We start from the raw sequence: 16,605 nt of genomic DNA, 5'->3' as shown, positions 1-16,605 counted from the left end.
TTGAAATACCAGAATAGTTAATGTTTGTTCTGCTTGGTTTTTAAAGAAAATTCATTCTTTCTCATTTTTCTAAGTAATGTGAAAAAAAAAATTAACCCCTGAAGTCATCGTATCTGTTTTCATAAAACATAATCACCCTCTTGGCGCTACCAGGTTAGCTGAGATTGGTGAGCCACCTTTACAATTAATAAATCCTGGGGCACCTGGGTGGCTCAGTCAGTTAAGCGTCCGACTCTTGATTTCAGCTCAGGTCCTGATCATGCGGTTCGTGGATTCGAGGCCCACATCAGACTCTGTGGACAGTGCAGAGCCTGCTTGGGATTTCTCTCCCCACCCCTTCTCTCTCTGCCCCTCCCCTGCTCGTGCTTGCTCTCTCTCTCTCTCAAAATAAATAAACTTTAAAAAAAAACCCAAACCATTAATAAATCCCTACCAGATCCCATAGTTTCAGTCTTTGAAAGAATATGGAATGCTGTGGTTAAAAAAAAAAAAAAAATGAATAGGGGCACCTGGGTGGCTCCGTTGGTTGAGCATCCAACTTTGGCTCAGGTCATGGTCTCACAGTTTGTGGTTCAAGCCCCATGTCAGGCTTTGCACTGACATTGCAGAGCCCACTTCAGAGTCTCTGTCTCCCTTTCTCTCTGCTCTTCCCCTACTCAGTTCTCTCTCTCTCTCTCAAGAATCAATGTTAAAAAAAAATTTTTTTTAAGGAATAAAATTATAAATGAAACAACTTTTTGGGGCACCTGGGTGGCTTAGTCGGCTGAGTGTGTGACTTGGTTTCAGCTCAGGTCATGATCCCACGGTGGTGGGATCGAGCCTTTTGTCAGGCTCCACACTGAGCATGGAGCCTGCTTAAGATTCTCTTTTCTCGGGGCGCCTGGGTGGCTCAGTCGGTTGAGCATCCGACTTCGGCTCAGGTCATGATCTCGTGCTTCATGAGTTCAAGCCCCACATCGGGCCCTGGTGCTGACAGCTCAGAGCCTGGAGCCCGCTTTCGATTCTGTGTCCCCCTTTCTCACCACCCCACCCCTGCTTGTGCTCTGTCTCTCTCTGTCTTTCAAAAATGAATAAGCATAGGGGCGCCTGGGTGGCTCAGTCGGTTAAGCGGCCGACTTCGGCTCAGGTCATGATCTCGCGGTCCGTGAGTTCGAGCCCCGTGTCGGGCTCTGTGCTGACCGCTCAGAGCCTGGAGCCTGTTTCAGATTCTGTGTCTCCCTCTCTCTGACCCTCTCCCGTTCATGCTCTGTCTCTCTCTGTCTCAAAAATAAATAAACGTTAAAAAAAAAATTTTTTTTTAAATGAATAAGCATAAAAAACATTTTTTTAAATGATTCTCTCTTCTCTGTCTCTCTCTGCTTTTCTCCCTTGCTCACGCTCACTCCCTCTTTCTAAAATAAAGAAAAGAAACAACTTCTCATCTACGCACCATGTTTTCTACCTGTCATGTTTTTAGTAGCTTTAAATTGCTCTAATAATTAAATTGCGTTATGTTTGAATGTACAAATCTAGATTACAGTCGTCTTTCCCAGGTGTACATTAAAGAAATTACCTTTTTTCCTCTTGGTTTATGGATGAGTGTGATGCATCCATCTATTAATTGAATATGTGAGGATTGAAATTATGAAATGTTAGCTAAGGTTGGCAGAGCTAAAATTGCTTTGCTTCTCGGGTGAGTGAATTCTAGTCATCAGCTTTATGGTTCAAGCTGTAAAAAGCATAAGATACCTAGAAAGCAAAGACTGATAGCCTGATAACTCAGGAGGCTCTCGTTGACCACGTACTTACCTAATTGGTGTGAGATTAGAGGCTGGGAGTGGGGAAAGATGGAAATAACATTTGTTATTCTGTTCTGGGTATTAATCCCTGCCTGATACCCCATGATACTGTACTATAAAACTACCATCGGGGGAACCTGGGTGAGTGTGCACAACTTCCCTGTATATGTTTTTTCAACTTGTGAATCCATAAGTATTTCAAACTAAAGCAAATCGGCTAAGAAACAAAAGTTGTATTGGTACGTGGCCACGACCTTTTGCTTGGGGTTGTCTGTGGCTGCTTCAGCACTGCGGTGGCAGAGTGGAGTCCCTGTGACAGTTGCGGCAGAGACCATATGGCCCACAGAGGGAGAAATATTTACTCTCTGGTCACATACAGGAAAAATTTGCCAGCCTCTGGTCTATGCCAGCGAAAGCTGTATCTGAAACTGAGTGCCTTGAGTTAATCAACCAGTATTTACTGAGCACTTTCATGCCATCAGCCAGGTTATGGTGGAACCACTCAAATCCACCTACGATGTGGGCAAGAATAGAAGTGTGGCATTGTTATGTGGCCACATTATGTGTGGTGTAATAAAGACTTACGTTGTATCAAATATACATTTAGAGAGTAAGAAGTCATACAGTGTACAAATTTGATGTAAAGCAGTATGTGAAAGGGTACTTATAGAAGAGATCACCGTGGAGGGTTGAGCTGAGACGTTAGAAATAGAAGGTAAGGGGACATAGTTGGGGACAGGAAGTGCGGTAGAGGACAAATGATAAGTTGTGAGAATATACAGTTAGAGATGAGCTAGTATGATACCCTTACATCCATTTTTCTTACTTTGTATTCATACAGTGGTAATGACAAATAATAAGAGCTAGTATTTAGCTGCATGTGCCAGTCACTCTTTTAAACTCTTATGTATATTAATGCTTTAGATCCTTACAACAACCCTATCAGGTAAATATTATCATTCTCATGGTACAGATGAAAAACAGAGATAGAGAAGTTGAGTAACTTACTCAAGTTCATACATTTAATGAGTGGCAGAACCAGGGTTCAAACCTAAGTACTCAAGTCTACAGGGACTGTACTTTTAACCGCTGTGCCCCTCACTCTGTCCAGATTATGTCGGTCTCTCCCGATCCAGACTGCGATCTCCAGAGGAGCAGTGTTTATTCTGCTCATTCTCTGTATCCAGGCCTCCACACCCTGCGAAACGAATGAATTCATTCATGAAAGCTGCCTTCCAAAGACGACTTTTCGCTGATTACAAACAGAGTGTTTAACTTCTTAGGTTAAGTGTCCTACGTGCATTATAAGGCATAGAAGGCCCCCAGATTACTCAAATACAGTCAGCGAGGCTGCTCAGATATTGAAAAGAAAATAACTCAAAGAACTAGCCCTGCATGTGCAATCTCAGTTCGTTCTTCTATAATCTAAAGTGTATGGTGTAAGAAAATGATAACTAGGAAAAAGGGCAGCTTTCTTAAGGTCCTAAGTCATTAAAAAATAATACTGCTAACAATTTACAGGCGTGTTCAGAGGTGGAACTTGTAGAAGTCACATTCACCATGTGACAGGTATCGAATCCAGTACATTGCATGGATTCATTTAATCTTCACACAACCCCATGAAGCATACATATTATCATTGTCTTCATTTTACAGATAAGGTAACCAAAGGTGGAATAACTTTAGCCCAGGATCTCGGAGTTAGCCAAGTAGTGAGAGTCAAGATTTAATTAGAACACCAGCTTCTAGTTTCTAGTGACAGCAGGTTAGGTTATTCGCACCAACTCTTCTGTTGAAAAATGCTAGGTAAAATACTTTAAAAACCATCGCAAATGCTTTGAAGAGCTAAAAAGACGATGGGAATCTCCTAGAACAATTTTTAGGTGGACTCCTGCAACAGAGAGGAAAGCGGAATATCTGGCACACCAAAGCTCATTCTGCCTGACGAAGTAGGTATAGCCATCTGCCTGTACCACCGCTAACGATGATGCGGGCGTCCTCCTAACGCAGAAGGTCTCCGTGGAGATCTTCTCCGTATCATCTTGGAAGCCTGAAGGGCTCGCTCTCAGTGTAAGAGCAAACCAGAGCCAGAGCTGCTCCTCCTCCCCCAGTCCAGGGAACAAAAGAGAAGGCTTCTCAGAGCCAAGCAGAAAAGCCGGGGGAAAAGGAGAAGGGGGAGAGTTGTGGCCATAGACTAACTGACACAGATTTGCAGCCTGTTTGTATTCATGACTTGAGTTGGAAAAGGAGCTTCATGCTAAGAACTTGGTTTAAGGCGGGCACATCTTCCTTAAGCCTCAGAGAATCTCTCAAATTTTTTCAAGACCAAAAACTAGCAAGTAGTGAACAAAAAACCAGGTACACAAGGAAACAAGGCAATATGAAAAAGAACCAGCAGGAGCAACAGGGTACAGACTTCAAATCACAAATTTTAAAAGTGACACGGTAGATTGGATAAAATCTCAAAACTTCTAGATTAAAATTTAAAAACTCACTACTTGCTAGTATATTGGATATAGCAGAAGAGAGAATTTGTGAACTGGAAGATAGGATTGAGTTAGAACCGTCCCACTCCAGACTCTTGGGTAACCGATAGGCTGTACTATTCACAGGGATCTTGCCAGCTTAAAAAACAATCCCCCCCAGGGCACCTGGGTGTCTCAGTCGGTTAAGCATCTGACTTTGGCTCAGGTCACGATCTTGCGGTTTACGAGTTTGAGCCACGCATCAGGCTCTGTGCTGACAGCTCAGTGTCTGGAGCCTGATTCAGATTCTGTATCTCTCTCTCTCTCTGTCCCTCCCCTGCTCATGCTCGCTCTCTCTCTCTCTGTCTGTCTCTCTCAAAATTAAATAAACATTAAAAAAATTATTTAAAAAATGCCTATTGTTTGTGATATGTATTTCGATTGCTTACTAACCTAAAGTATTTGTGCATACTTTTGTTAATTTACTGAGTGGTGTAATCCTGAGCAGAAATTCTTTATCAGAAGAGATTAGGAATGTACCTTGATATCTTGTTGATTTTGACAAGTCCTGGGGTATTGTGTAGAGATAGTTCTAGAGTGAGTCACCTAAATATGGGTCCTGGGTAAATAACAAGTCACAGAGGGTGGCTGGCAGGAGTGGAGAGTACAGCTTGGGGCCACTGCCCTTTCAGATCCTGTATAAAATCTGCTTTTTATATCATCACCACTGTTCTCGTTAAGAATAGACCAGGACTTTTCCTCCTACACTTAAACCTCAGTACAGACGTGCCTCAGACAGGGAGTCATGTTTTTCCTATTATTTAGCTCTCCACACTGGTGACAGCTGCCATGTCAGGAAGTAACCCAGCTTTCGATTTTCAACTGCAAAATGTCCATCACAGATCTTCTGTCAGTAGTGTGGTACCTGGTGGTTGGTTTTGTTTTGTTTTAGAGGGGAGAGAACAGGGCAGACCACCTTGGCTTCAAGTATAAGAACAGATTTGAATCGTGCAGCCTCAGGCCATCAAGTCCTGGCTCCATAAATTCAAAATGTATTGGGGCTTATCTTGTGCTGTGTCAGTTTCAGGGGCCTGGGCGCATTTCCCAGTCCGTATCTACTGTACCAGCTCTTGAGGTAGACCCGTAGAGCTGGCTCCCGACTCTCACTAAGCATTCATGCTTGAGCACAGCACCACAACAGTGATCTTGCTTTGTTAGCTTATTGTGAGAACTCCTTAAGGAGCTCTCCTATTTGCCACCTGATATCTGTGACCATTATCGCTTCCTCCCTTTTTCTTTTTTAATTTAATTTTTTTGTATGCTTTATTTTCAGCTTCCTGTTTGCATTTGTTTTGAAAGTGCAATGGGCAGGGGCATCTGGGTGGCTCAGTCGGTTAAGCATCTGGCTCTTGGTTTCTGCTCAGGTCACGATCTCACGGTTTGTGAGTTTCTGTGTCTGGCTCTGTGCTGGCAGTGTGGAGCCTGCTTGGGATTCTGTCTTCCTCTCCGCCCTCCCCCACACGCTCTCTGTCTCTCTCTCAAATAAGTAAAAATAAGCTTAAAAAAAAAAACAGTTAAGTGGGCAAATGTTATGAATGTATTTAATCTTATCGTTGGTCCTGTCAAAATATTTTGTATGCGGGCTCGACTTTTGTTTGCTTATTCTGTACGCTGAATGAAGTGCTATATTTTGATAACTGTCAGCTAGTGGGATGAAGAAAAGGAGAAAGGAGAGAAGACACAGACAGGAAGGCAACATTTGGTTATTTCTTTAAGAGTTCTAGGGGTGGCTGAGTGGCTCAGTCAGCTGAGCATCCAACTTTGACTCGGGTCATGATCTCACGGCTCCTGAGTTCAAGCCCCACGTCAAACTCTGTGCTGACAACTCAGAGCCTGGAGCCTGCTTCAGCTTCTGTGTGTGTCTCTCTCTGCTCCTCCCCCACTCACACTCTCTCTCTCTCTCTCCGTCTCAAAAATAAATAAACATTAAAAAGGTTGTTGTTTTTTTTTTTTATAAAATAACATAAAATAAAGAGTTCTAGAGGATTTTAGGATTTTCATGTTTGCTGGATGTTTCTTCATGGGCATGAATAGCAGTAATATTGGGGAAGTTATATTAGTAGAACACTTCCGGGGACTTAATAATTGGCACATGCTTAAAACCAAATGTGCACTAAACATGTATTACATTCCTTCAAGGCAGCATACCTTGACCACGCACTGGCTACGTGCCAGCCATGGTACTAGGTACGATATGAATAAGACACTCTCTTGGCCTCTTGGGAGAAACAGGCTAGTAATCGGATGATTAGAACACCGTGCAATCAATCAATATTAAAAATACAAACAACATTTTCATGAAGGACAGAGGCAAGAATTTGTAATTCTTCCTGAGAAGTACGGGAATGTGTCACCAAAGAAAGGTGGCCCATGGCAGGGGTCTATAAAAGAAATGTTCATGAAGCAGAGAAGAGGAAGATAGGTCATTGCCTCTGCAGGGAACATGGAAATGTTTAGTGACTGAAGCTAAGTATACACCAAAGAATCATCCAGAGAAATTATTTTTTAGAAGGTAGATCCCCTGAACCACTTCCAGAGATTCTGATTCAGGAGGTTCATCTACAATATGCACCTCAGGCAGTCACTTCTCTGATGGCTAGTCTGAAGACCATATTTTGAGAAATACTGATCAGATCAAGATTAGTGTGTGGCTCTTCTGACTCCTGGTTCTGGGGGCAGTGTGACACAGTGGAAAGAACCCTGATTTTGCAGTCAGGCATACCAGGGTTTGAATCCTGGCTGTGTTCCTAAACAGTACGCCTGATGTTGATCCACAGCTCTAGACTTCAGCAAGCCACTTAATTTTACTAAGCCTCAGTTTTTACATCTGTGAAATGAGGGCAGTAATAATCTTTGCAAGATTGTGAAAAAACGTAGAGAATGCAAAGTAGCCCCGTGTCTGCAATATACTAGCTGGTCATCAAATGATAGCTATTGCTGTCCGTATGTAGTGAGTGCAAACTAAACGTCTCTGTACCTCCTCCTCCTCATCTGTTAAAAGAGGATGATAATGGTACCAATCTAATATGGGTACTTATGAATCCGAAATGAGACACGCATTAGCACACAATGCCAGGCATATGGGAAATTCTTCAATAAATGCATGCGGTCGTGTGGATGATGATGATGATAGTGATGGTAATTCCTGTAACTAACTGGCTGCTTTCATCCTAGTACCTATTGAACTAGCTGGAACTGGATAATGGGTTCATTCATGTCTGAACAAGGAACTTCAGAAATGATGGTGTGGGGGATTTGAATGTGAAAGTTAAAGTACTGGGGGATTGGGATGACCGCGTGCATCTATTATCAGCTGGGAGAAATGGTCACATGACACGTGGCCCTTGGGAAGAATGGTTCTTGGTAGGAAAGGGGTTTCACAGATTAAAGAAATAAATAAAAGAAGGGAAATAAGACAATCCACCTGCTACTTCAGGATAGGGCTTTATGTAATTTTATGGCAGGTGGTCCCAGGAGAAGGCAGTTAAGTATATTGAGGTAGCCTGATGGGTATGAGTAGAAAGTAGGTCACGAAGTTCTGGGTCCCAGCTAAGCCAACTCCTTGAGATGTAGGACTGTGCCAACTCACCTGAAAGCACTTTGCTCACATCTTTTACCCCCCTGGTATATCCCCTGCTGATGGCTGGTGGGTGCTCACCTCCTCCATCTGCAGTGGACCAGGCTGAGTGTGGCCCCAGGTACTCTTCAGGGCTCCCGTGAAAGCTCCTGAAGGCTGATGCCATTGGTGACCATCAAGACCCCCGGGGATGGTACAAACAACAGAATGGTGCCCTGAGGGCCGGGAGGTGTGGGTTATGATCCTAGCCCTGCCACGACCGGCTCTGTGACCTTGACTGACCATTCTACCTCCATGAGACTTCTGTTTGTGTGTTCCTGTGTTCATTCAAAAGATTTCTGTGAAGTACCTTACTGAATGCTAGATCCTAGAAGGATAGAAGACCAGGCAGCACCCACTTCACTATGAAACTACTCCTTTTGAAGTATAGAGAGTACATGTAGTGGCTTTCCGGACCAGGTATTTGCTACACGTCTTAAATGGAGGACGAGTTGTCCCAAATGGACCTTTCAAACTGTTCCTTGGTTCATATCAAAAGAAACCCAGATAATTGGAATAAAATTGCTGAACAGTAGGTGAATCTGGGTAAAAGGAAATATGGATTTTTTTATTAGTCGTAGTTTTTCAACTTTCTTGGAAGTTTGAAATTATTTCCAAGTAAGAAGTTAAAAAAATAAAAATAAAAATATCCCTAGTGATACAGACCCATTTCTCAAAGTGCAAATAAGTGATAACATTATGTAATATTATGTAGTTTTTCACTTCACAGCTGAGACCACTGAATTTGGAGGGAGAGGACCCTGGGTTCAGATCTCAGCTCACTTACTAGCTGAGGACTTTGCCTAAATGATTTCACCAATATGAGCCTTAATTTTCTTCATCTCTAGAATAGAGGTAATAAAGTTTTCTTCACAGGGACTTTGTGAGGATTCAGTGAGATTCTGTATTACCTATGCAATTTCTATATGTTACCTATCTAGTATGCATATACATATATACACACATATACACACATGAGATTGTTTTGCTCTTCATAAAGTGTCATGAAATGTTGATGGCACCCTGCCTTAGCCAGACCCATATTAGTGTTTCAAACATGGACTAGCTTCCATCAACTCACAAGCTCCCTTCTGTTATCTTACAGCCTGAAAGAATTTCCGGGGAGCAGTATGGAATCCATTCTGATGTCTGGAGTTTAGGAATCTCTTTCATGGAGGTATGTTGTTTGCAAATAGATGCTTCTGTGTGTAACTGTCCTAATATTTTCTATCAAGAAGAATGAAGATTTTGAAAAAACTAAAAATAAACTTCTGTGTACACAGAAATGTGTACAATTTCTATTAGTTATGTGTATGTACACATAGAGTTTAACTCTAAAGTCCTCATTTTGATATCCTCGAATGGCTTGTGAATGGATTATTCAGAGGTGCTGTTTCTCACACATCACCTGTACAAAACTTACCTCGAGAGCTTCTTAAAAATACAGGTTCCCAGACTCCCATCTAAGACTAATTAAATCCAAATCTTTAAGAATCTGCATTATTAACATGTTCCCCGGTGATCCTTATGCACACTAGAGCCTGCATTATAATAAAAGATTCCAGAGTTCTGGGTAATGGTACCCTTGTTGGAATGCATATGTAACTTCCAACGGTGATTACTTTAAAGAGTGCAGTCCTACTCATTTGGATGTATAAATTCTATATGTTTGTTTAGAAAGAAAAAAATCACATTGCTCCAATATAGTCATTTCACATGTTGGGGGATGGGGCATGATATGATCTGGGGGAGGAGAGGGGTATGTATTTAGCACAGTTTTAATGTCTTTACTCTTTATAGCTGTATTTAGAATGGACTTTATCTTAGTGTGCTACATGTCACCCCACAAGAACTCTGCGCTAAGGTTTCTTATAATCACAATTGATTTATAAGGAAATATGTACAATTTCTATTAGAAAGACATCTGGCTCAATGTGAATTGCACTAGGATAGAGTCTGGATCCTCTCCAGTACTTCAAGAATTGTTTCTCACCTACGTTGATTCAGAGGAAGGAGGATTTTTTTAAAAAAAGTAGAAAGGACTGTCCTTAAATAAGATCACGGGTAGAGTTGCAGTCACATTTTTATCACCTTTTTTGGGGTCAAATACATACTTTTTTCTATGATTTTTGTAATACATGAATGCAGTTGAATTTATAAGGAAGTATCTTTAGACTCAATTCACCTGCACTATAGAAAGAAAGGAAAAATAATCGGTGTTTGTTAAACTATATTCTTCTGCTTCTTCACAAAAGAGAATCTAAGAGGAAATACAGTATGTATGCATCAGCTGAGCAGTTAGCAATAATGGCGGACAGAAGCCCAGAACCGAGTTTCCCAGCAGAAGCCTGAAGGGCTTGTTCAGTTAACCTGTTTTGAGAGAAACTTGTACTTTTGATTTGTGGAGCTCAGGCCTTACTGTTAATATAAATTCCCTTTGCGTGTTTAAATTTTTTTTTTAAGTTGATTTATTTTTGAGAGAGATAGAATGTGTCGGGGGGAGGGGCAGAGAGAGGGGGAGACAGAGATTCTGAAGCAGGCTCCAGGCTCTGAGCTGTCAGCACAGAGCCTGACAAGGGGCTGGAACTCACGGACCGTGAGACTGAGCTGAAGTTGGACACTTAACCAACTGAGCTACTCAGGCGCCCCGTGCCTTTGCATGTTTAAGCCATTGCCATCAAATGCATTTAACAAACAACCAGATAGAGTGTAGAACACTGGAGAAGTACGTGGTGTGCAGATAAGAACCTAGATTGGGAATGAAAGAGAGAGCAGTTTCACCTTTGCTACTGGTTTCTAGGTGTCCTGTGCAAGCCGCTATCCCTCCCCAGGCTTCTGTCTCTTCATCTGTAAAATAATGCTCTCGCAGCCCCTTTCCACACTAACATTCTATGACTCTAAGTGGTCTGTTGTCTTTCTTTAACTTTCTGCATCAACTCTAGAGCTGAGTGACTTGGATGGTGATACACCCGAGCATGATATAACATGCAGAGACAGTACCATGAGAGAACATAGCTAATAGATGTAAGATTTAGAACACGTATATTCGCTGTTCTTTCCTTCCACATTCATTTTTTCATTTATATATTGAGCTCTTGCTATGCCTGTTAGATAGGCAATGGGGATATGGTAATGAAAGGACACTCTAGTCTTGACTCTCATGGAGTAGGGCATGAGGAGGACAGAAAACAGGATAACAAACTGTATGAATTGTCAGGTGGTGGCAAGTCCTATGGAGAAAAATAAAGTGGAGCAATCCTTTCTGATAAAGTACCTTTGAGCAGAGACTTGGATGATGTAAATGGAGGGAGCCACCAGGCAACAGCAAATACAGGGGCACTAAGCTGGAGTGTGTTTGGCATGTTCAAGGGAAGCAGAGGGACCAAGGTGACTGTAGTGGAGTTATCAAGGGGAAAAATGGGAAAAAATACATTCAGAGAGGTAGCCAAGGGTTAGATCATATACTGCCTTGTAGGCCATGGTAAGAACTTTAGATTTTCCTCTGAGGGTAAATGACTGAATTATATTTTCAAAAGATTATTGGGTGTTCTGTCGAGTATGGACCGTAGAGGGACACGCATGGAAACACGGAGATAAGATAGGTAGGTAGGTAGATGGATTGATAGATAGATGCCCAATACATAGAACATATTTATGTTGCATACTGAAACATATCTCTGCCAATATTCTGCTAGGTGCTAGGGATGCAAAGATTTAAAAAGAGGGTCTTTATAGTATAAGGAGGGAATTTGCCATTGTTGTATTTGGTGTTTTGTCAATCATGTTCATTTATCCTGGAGGTAGACTGTTGAATGGTCTCCAGATGACTGAAGGAAACAGACTCATTGAATTTATAAGATTGAAGAGGATTATGGTATAGGGATTGTGTAACAAATTGTCACATTGAGTGTGGGACACCTGAATGCCAGAAGGAATGTGTTGGCTGAAAGTGAGGAGGAGGGGAGGACAGGAAGGGTTAGGCGTCCTAATGCTCCCAGTGTTTTCAAATGGTTGGTGAAGAGCCAGATGTTAAATCGGAAGGAGGAGGTAATGTCGGTACAGGATGTCAAGTGCAGTGGGATTATGATCATCGAGAAAGGTTGTTGAACACCTCTTTGTGTTTGATGCTTAACCAAATGCTTTCAGAGGGAACTATGTAATTGTAGCCCTTCTAGGAGCTTACAACCTCCCAGACAAGCAAGTGACAGCATGTGACTGACCACAAGTGACAGACCAGTAAGTCACTAGAGAATAGAGTAAGGCCCCTGGCGTGTGTCTTATACCAAATTCATCTGGGGTACAAGGTAACACAAAGTAAGTGATAGGGAAGGGGAGTCAGAGGTTTTGAGCCCGTAGATGAGATAATTGTGAATTATTCAGTGATGAAGAGAACCCCACGCTTCTTTTTTTCCTTAAGGGCAGATGTGATGAGAATATTACCTGAAAAGATGTGGAGGATAGTCCACAAGAAGCACTTGAAGTAAAGCACGAAGTAAAGATTCTTTATTTTCACCCACAATCTGCTTGGGATAAATGTGGCAAATCCTGTTTAAAGTCATAGAGAGAAGTGTGAATCTCCATGCATTTTAAAATTCTGAATAGCAAATTAGAGTCACCATCTTCAAAGAATTGCTTCTCTTCTGTTTATCCTCACTTTTAAAAACAAGACTTCCTTTCTAGGGGTGTGCTGTGAAGAGTAAAAACTTCCATTCATTCAGTACTGACTGTCTCAGCACTTATCATGTGCCAGGCCATAGAGACTGGGTCACACAAAACTTCTGATAGAGAAGACCAACCACTAAAGCCCGAAACAAAACAAACAGTGTGCTAGCACCTTCAGTAAAGGTACTTCCAAGATACTCTAAGCCCCAAGCCTGGGGGAGAGACAGAGTTTCTCCAAAGGAGTTACAGTTGAGCTGGATTGGTCTTTTTTTTTTCTTTAATGTTTATTTATTTTTGAGAGAGAGAGAGAAAATGAACGAACAGGGGAGGGGCAGAGAGAGAGGGAGACACAGAATCCAAAGCAGGCTCCAGGCTCTTAGCTGTCAGCACAGAGCCTGACGCGGGGCTCGAACTCACAAACCGTGAGATCATGACCTGGGCCAAAGTCAGATGCTTAATAAGATGCTTAACCAACAGAATTGGTCTCAAAGAGAGTTTGGCCCTGGGAGAAAGAAGGAAAAGAGGGAAGAGCCCCTCCCCATGGCCCCGCACATCCTAAGGTGGGTCTCTGTGAACCCCTCAGGAGAGGTCTAGTGTCAGAACATGCAAGGTCTCATGTAAGCTGTTCTACTACCTATTTGTGTGGACACCTTCCTCAAAGTGTTTTGAGTCATTTTATCCCCCTAGAGTACTGGTGGTAAAGAAACATGGGATCAAAATACAGGAAACTGAGCAAGGGAATTGTTCTGAAATCACACAAGAATCAAACAAGAGACTACGTGGAAACTAGAGTTTTCTATCCCTTCTACCTCTACTAGTACACCCCTCCCCCAGACTCCATGAAGTCCCAACCCCTCCCTGAGGTTTGGTGAGGCAGGAATCAGAAGGCGCCTTCATCGTTTTAAACTCCTAAAATAGCGAGGCTCACCTTTGCTTGCCGTCTCCATGCTGCCCTTCCCTTGTTAATGTGCTGTCATACTCCCCATGGGGGTCATAACAAGGCCTCTCGCACACTTGTTCATAAAAGATGATGCTACATGCCACTAAAATGTGCCATTAAAAAAGTCACAGACAGGTACATTTGTGCCTTAAGCAAAGAATCTTTAATATCAGACTATCTTTTATCCAGGGACAGAACTGCCCCATCTCCTCTCAGTTCAGTATCCCTGTGGGATAAAATGGGTCTCTTCCAGGATTCTGTCAGCTGTATGTAGTATTTGGAGTTGGCAGAAGCAACATAAACATGGAGATTACCCTTAAGAGGGGAAAAAAGGAGATTATTCAGCTTCACTAGAGCATGGCAGTGTCACCAGATGAGAAGAATTTGGCCCCTTTCTCTGTGTGTTGCTTATGGTTTTCAACTCAGATCTCTGAATGTGTTGTAGTTCTCCTCATGTGGATTAGTTATGAAGCCAAATAAAGGTCACTGCCATACTGCCATATGAGGGGTTTGTATGGGCTGACTTTGTCGGGGGAGAAAGAATCCATGTAGAATTACACTTCTTCCTTGTACCTTCATGACAGAAATCAGTGTGAAAATGCAAAAGAAAAAAAGAAGTAAGAATAAAAGTAAGAAGTAAGAACAAAAAAAGAAGTATGAATACAAAGAAAAAGAACAAAAAAAAAGAATTTTATGCCACCAACAAAGGCATAAAATTCCTGAGCTAGAACAAACTAGGAGGATTAATCCTGCTCCCCAGCATATTTGTTTGACTCTTCTAGAAAGCTCACACTGATCCAGTCAACTAGGTGGTGATTTTTAGGACTCTTCACCCTAGTAGTTGCCATTCAAACTTCAGAGCTAAACTTTAAAATGACAATTGGTACATAATAAGAGCCATTTTTTAAATATATATTTTTATTTATTTTTGAGAGAGAGAGAGACAGAGCACAAGCGGGGGAGGGGCAGAGAGAGAGGAAGACACAGAATCTGAAGCAGGCTCCAGGCTCTGAGCTGTCAGCACAGAGCCCAACATGGGGCTCGAACTCATGAACCGTGAGATCATGACCTGAGCCGAAGTTGGTCGCTCAACCGACTCAGCCACCCAGGTGCCCTGGGGCCCAATGTCTTAATTTCACAAGCAGCTCAGTACCTATCTCTCTTCCCACAGACTGGCTCAAGAAGAGAAGCCCCTCTATTTTTTTTCGCTAGTTACTCATTCCACTCATATTCTTGTGTCATTTAAATCACAACATGTTTGCAAAAGCTGTATTTTTAAGTTGGCCCTTCTTGGGTCAAAATATAAGTCAACACACACCTTCTTCCAGCCTTGATTTTGCAGTACCCAGAATAACGCATACACATTTTAAAAGCACCGGGCCAGTCCTATACTGCCCTTGTTCTCACTGAGTATGCTCTACAAGTACACGTTCTGGTTTGTGATTCTAGCCGGCGGGTTATTATAAACCTTATTAAGGTTGGTGGTGAATAATCTTCTGACAGGCTTTTCTGCAGGAGTCAGACTGAAAGCCCATCTTTAACACATGCATTTTGCTCTTTTCACTTGGGTCCTTGCTTTTTTCTGCCTTTGTTTGCCTCTTCTCTCCGCCAGTCTCTTGAGTCTGAGGCATAGAACAATCTGGCTCGATGTGCTTGGTTAATTGGAGTGTCATCTAGTCCTCTGAGACCCCTCTTCAGCGTGATCCCTGTTTTATTGAAGTGGTTTGAATGATGTGTTAAATGATGGAAGCAAGGTCCATGGCTTAGAGAAACGTTTCTAGAAAGGCGAAGAACATATTCAGGGAGCCACACAAGGTCATTGTCATGACGGTAACGCCATCTTCTGAAGATTTTTATGAGTTCTGTTGTTTTGGCCAAGAGAATTTTTCTTGTGAGTTTTAGAATCACCTTTCCAGGTTAAAAGCAAATCCGTGGTGGGGCGCCTGGGTGGCGCAGTCGGTTAGGCCTCCGACTTCAGCCAGGTCACGATCTCGCGGTCCGTGAGTTCGAGCCCCGCGTTGGGCTCTGGGCTGATGGCTCAGAGCCTGGAGCCTGTTTCCGATTCTGTGTCTCCCTCTCTCTCTGCCCCTCCCCCTTTCATGCTCTGTCTCTCTCTGTCCCAAAAATAAATAAAAAACATTGAAAAAAAAAATTTAAAAAAAAAAAAAAGCAAATCCGTGGAACACTCTGCCCTTCACTCTATGTGGCGTATCATTTTCCTTCATCTCCCCAAGATACAGGTCAGATACCCATCCTTCGTGACACCTGCTCTGATCTCTCCGACTAAAAGTAACATCTTCTTCTGACCTTCATCTTCATCTCCCTCCCTCCCTGCCTTTTCCACTTTGTACCATAATAATTTATAGGCATGTCAGACTTCCTTATGATAGGAGTCAAATCTGATACTCTCAACATCACCTACACTCCCTAGCGCAATTCCACTGCCCCTCAGTGGGTGCTCAGGAAATCTTTTGGCTCAGTTTTTTCATACTTTTGTCACAGCTCTGAAGCAGAAGTTGGATGGAGCCTTTAACATAAGCACACATAAATGTTGGCTGAAGAGATCACAAATGTTTTGCACGTGGAGAACGGTTTTCTGTTTGCTGGAGTGTAGACCTAGATCAGATTTCACCTCTAGCAGTCTAAACCGTAGATCCTTGGATAAGTCATTTAATCTCTGGGCCTCAGCTTCTTCATCTTTAGGTGGAAGCTTTACTTCAGAGCTCCTGGACAAAGGTCACAATGAGAACATTAAGCCATTATCTCCTCTTTTTAAAAGGAATTACTTCTTGAAATGTTTATATTTCTGTTCAAAAAAGCTACTGGTTTGATTAAAGCATGGAACACTTGCCGTAGCTTCCCCTTGCACCTCAAACTCCACTAAAAATAACCGTAAAGGAATTTTTTAAAAAGGCATACTACATGAAGACAAAAAGAGAAGGAGACTATAGCAACCAGCTTCGGGATGTGGAGAGCAGATGAACAGTGGCAAACAACCTGCAGAGCCGAGAATGCTGAAATCCTAAGCTACCTGTAAAGAAAGTGACAGGGGCGCCTGGGTGGCTCAGTCAGTTGAGCGTCCAA

At 42.4% G+C, this 16,605-nt stretch overlaps 1 protein-coding gene across 8 annotated transcripts in view; it reads left to right on the top strand.

Moving 5' to 3' along the window:
* Positions 1-16,605, top strand: part of MAP2K5 (mitogen-activated protein kinase kinase 5) — a 271,133-nt gene that overhangs the window by 154,269 nt on the left and 100,259 nt on the right. For all 8 annotated transcript variants that reach the window (XM_019441682.2, XM_019441683.2, XM_019441680.2 and 5 more), the window contains exon 16: positions 9,025-9,096. In XM_019441682.2, coding sequence (XP_019297227.1) covers positions 9,025-9,096 — 72 coding nt within the window. The remainder of the gene's footprint in view (positions 1-9,024; positions 9,097-16,605) is intronic.

This window comes from Panthera pardus, unplaced genomic scaffold (genome assembly GCF_024362965.1).
Source record: "Panthera pardus isolate Hobbes unplaced genomic scaffold, ASM2436296v1 HiC_scaffold_24, whole genome shotgun sequence".
In the NCBI taxonomy this organism is placed as follows: Eukaryota; Metazoa; Chordata; class Mammalia; order Carnivora; family Felidae; genus Panthera; species Panthera pardus.
This window is presented reverse-complemented; position numbering and strand designations above follow the sequence as displayed.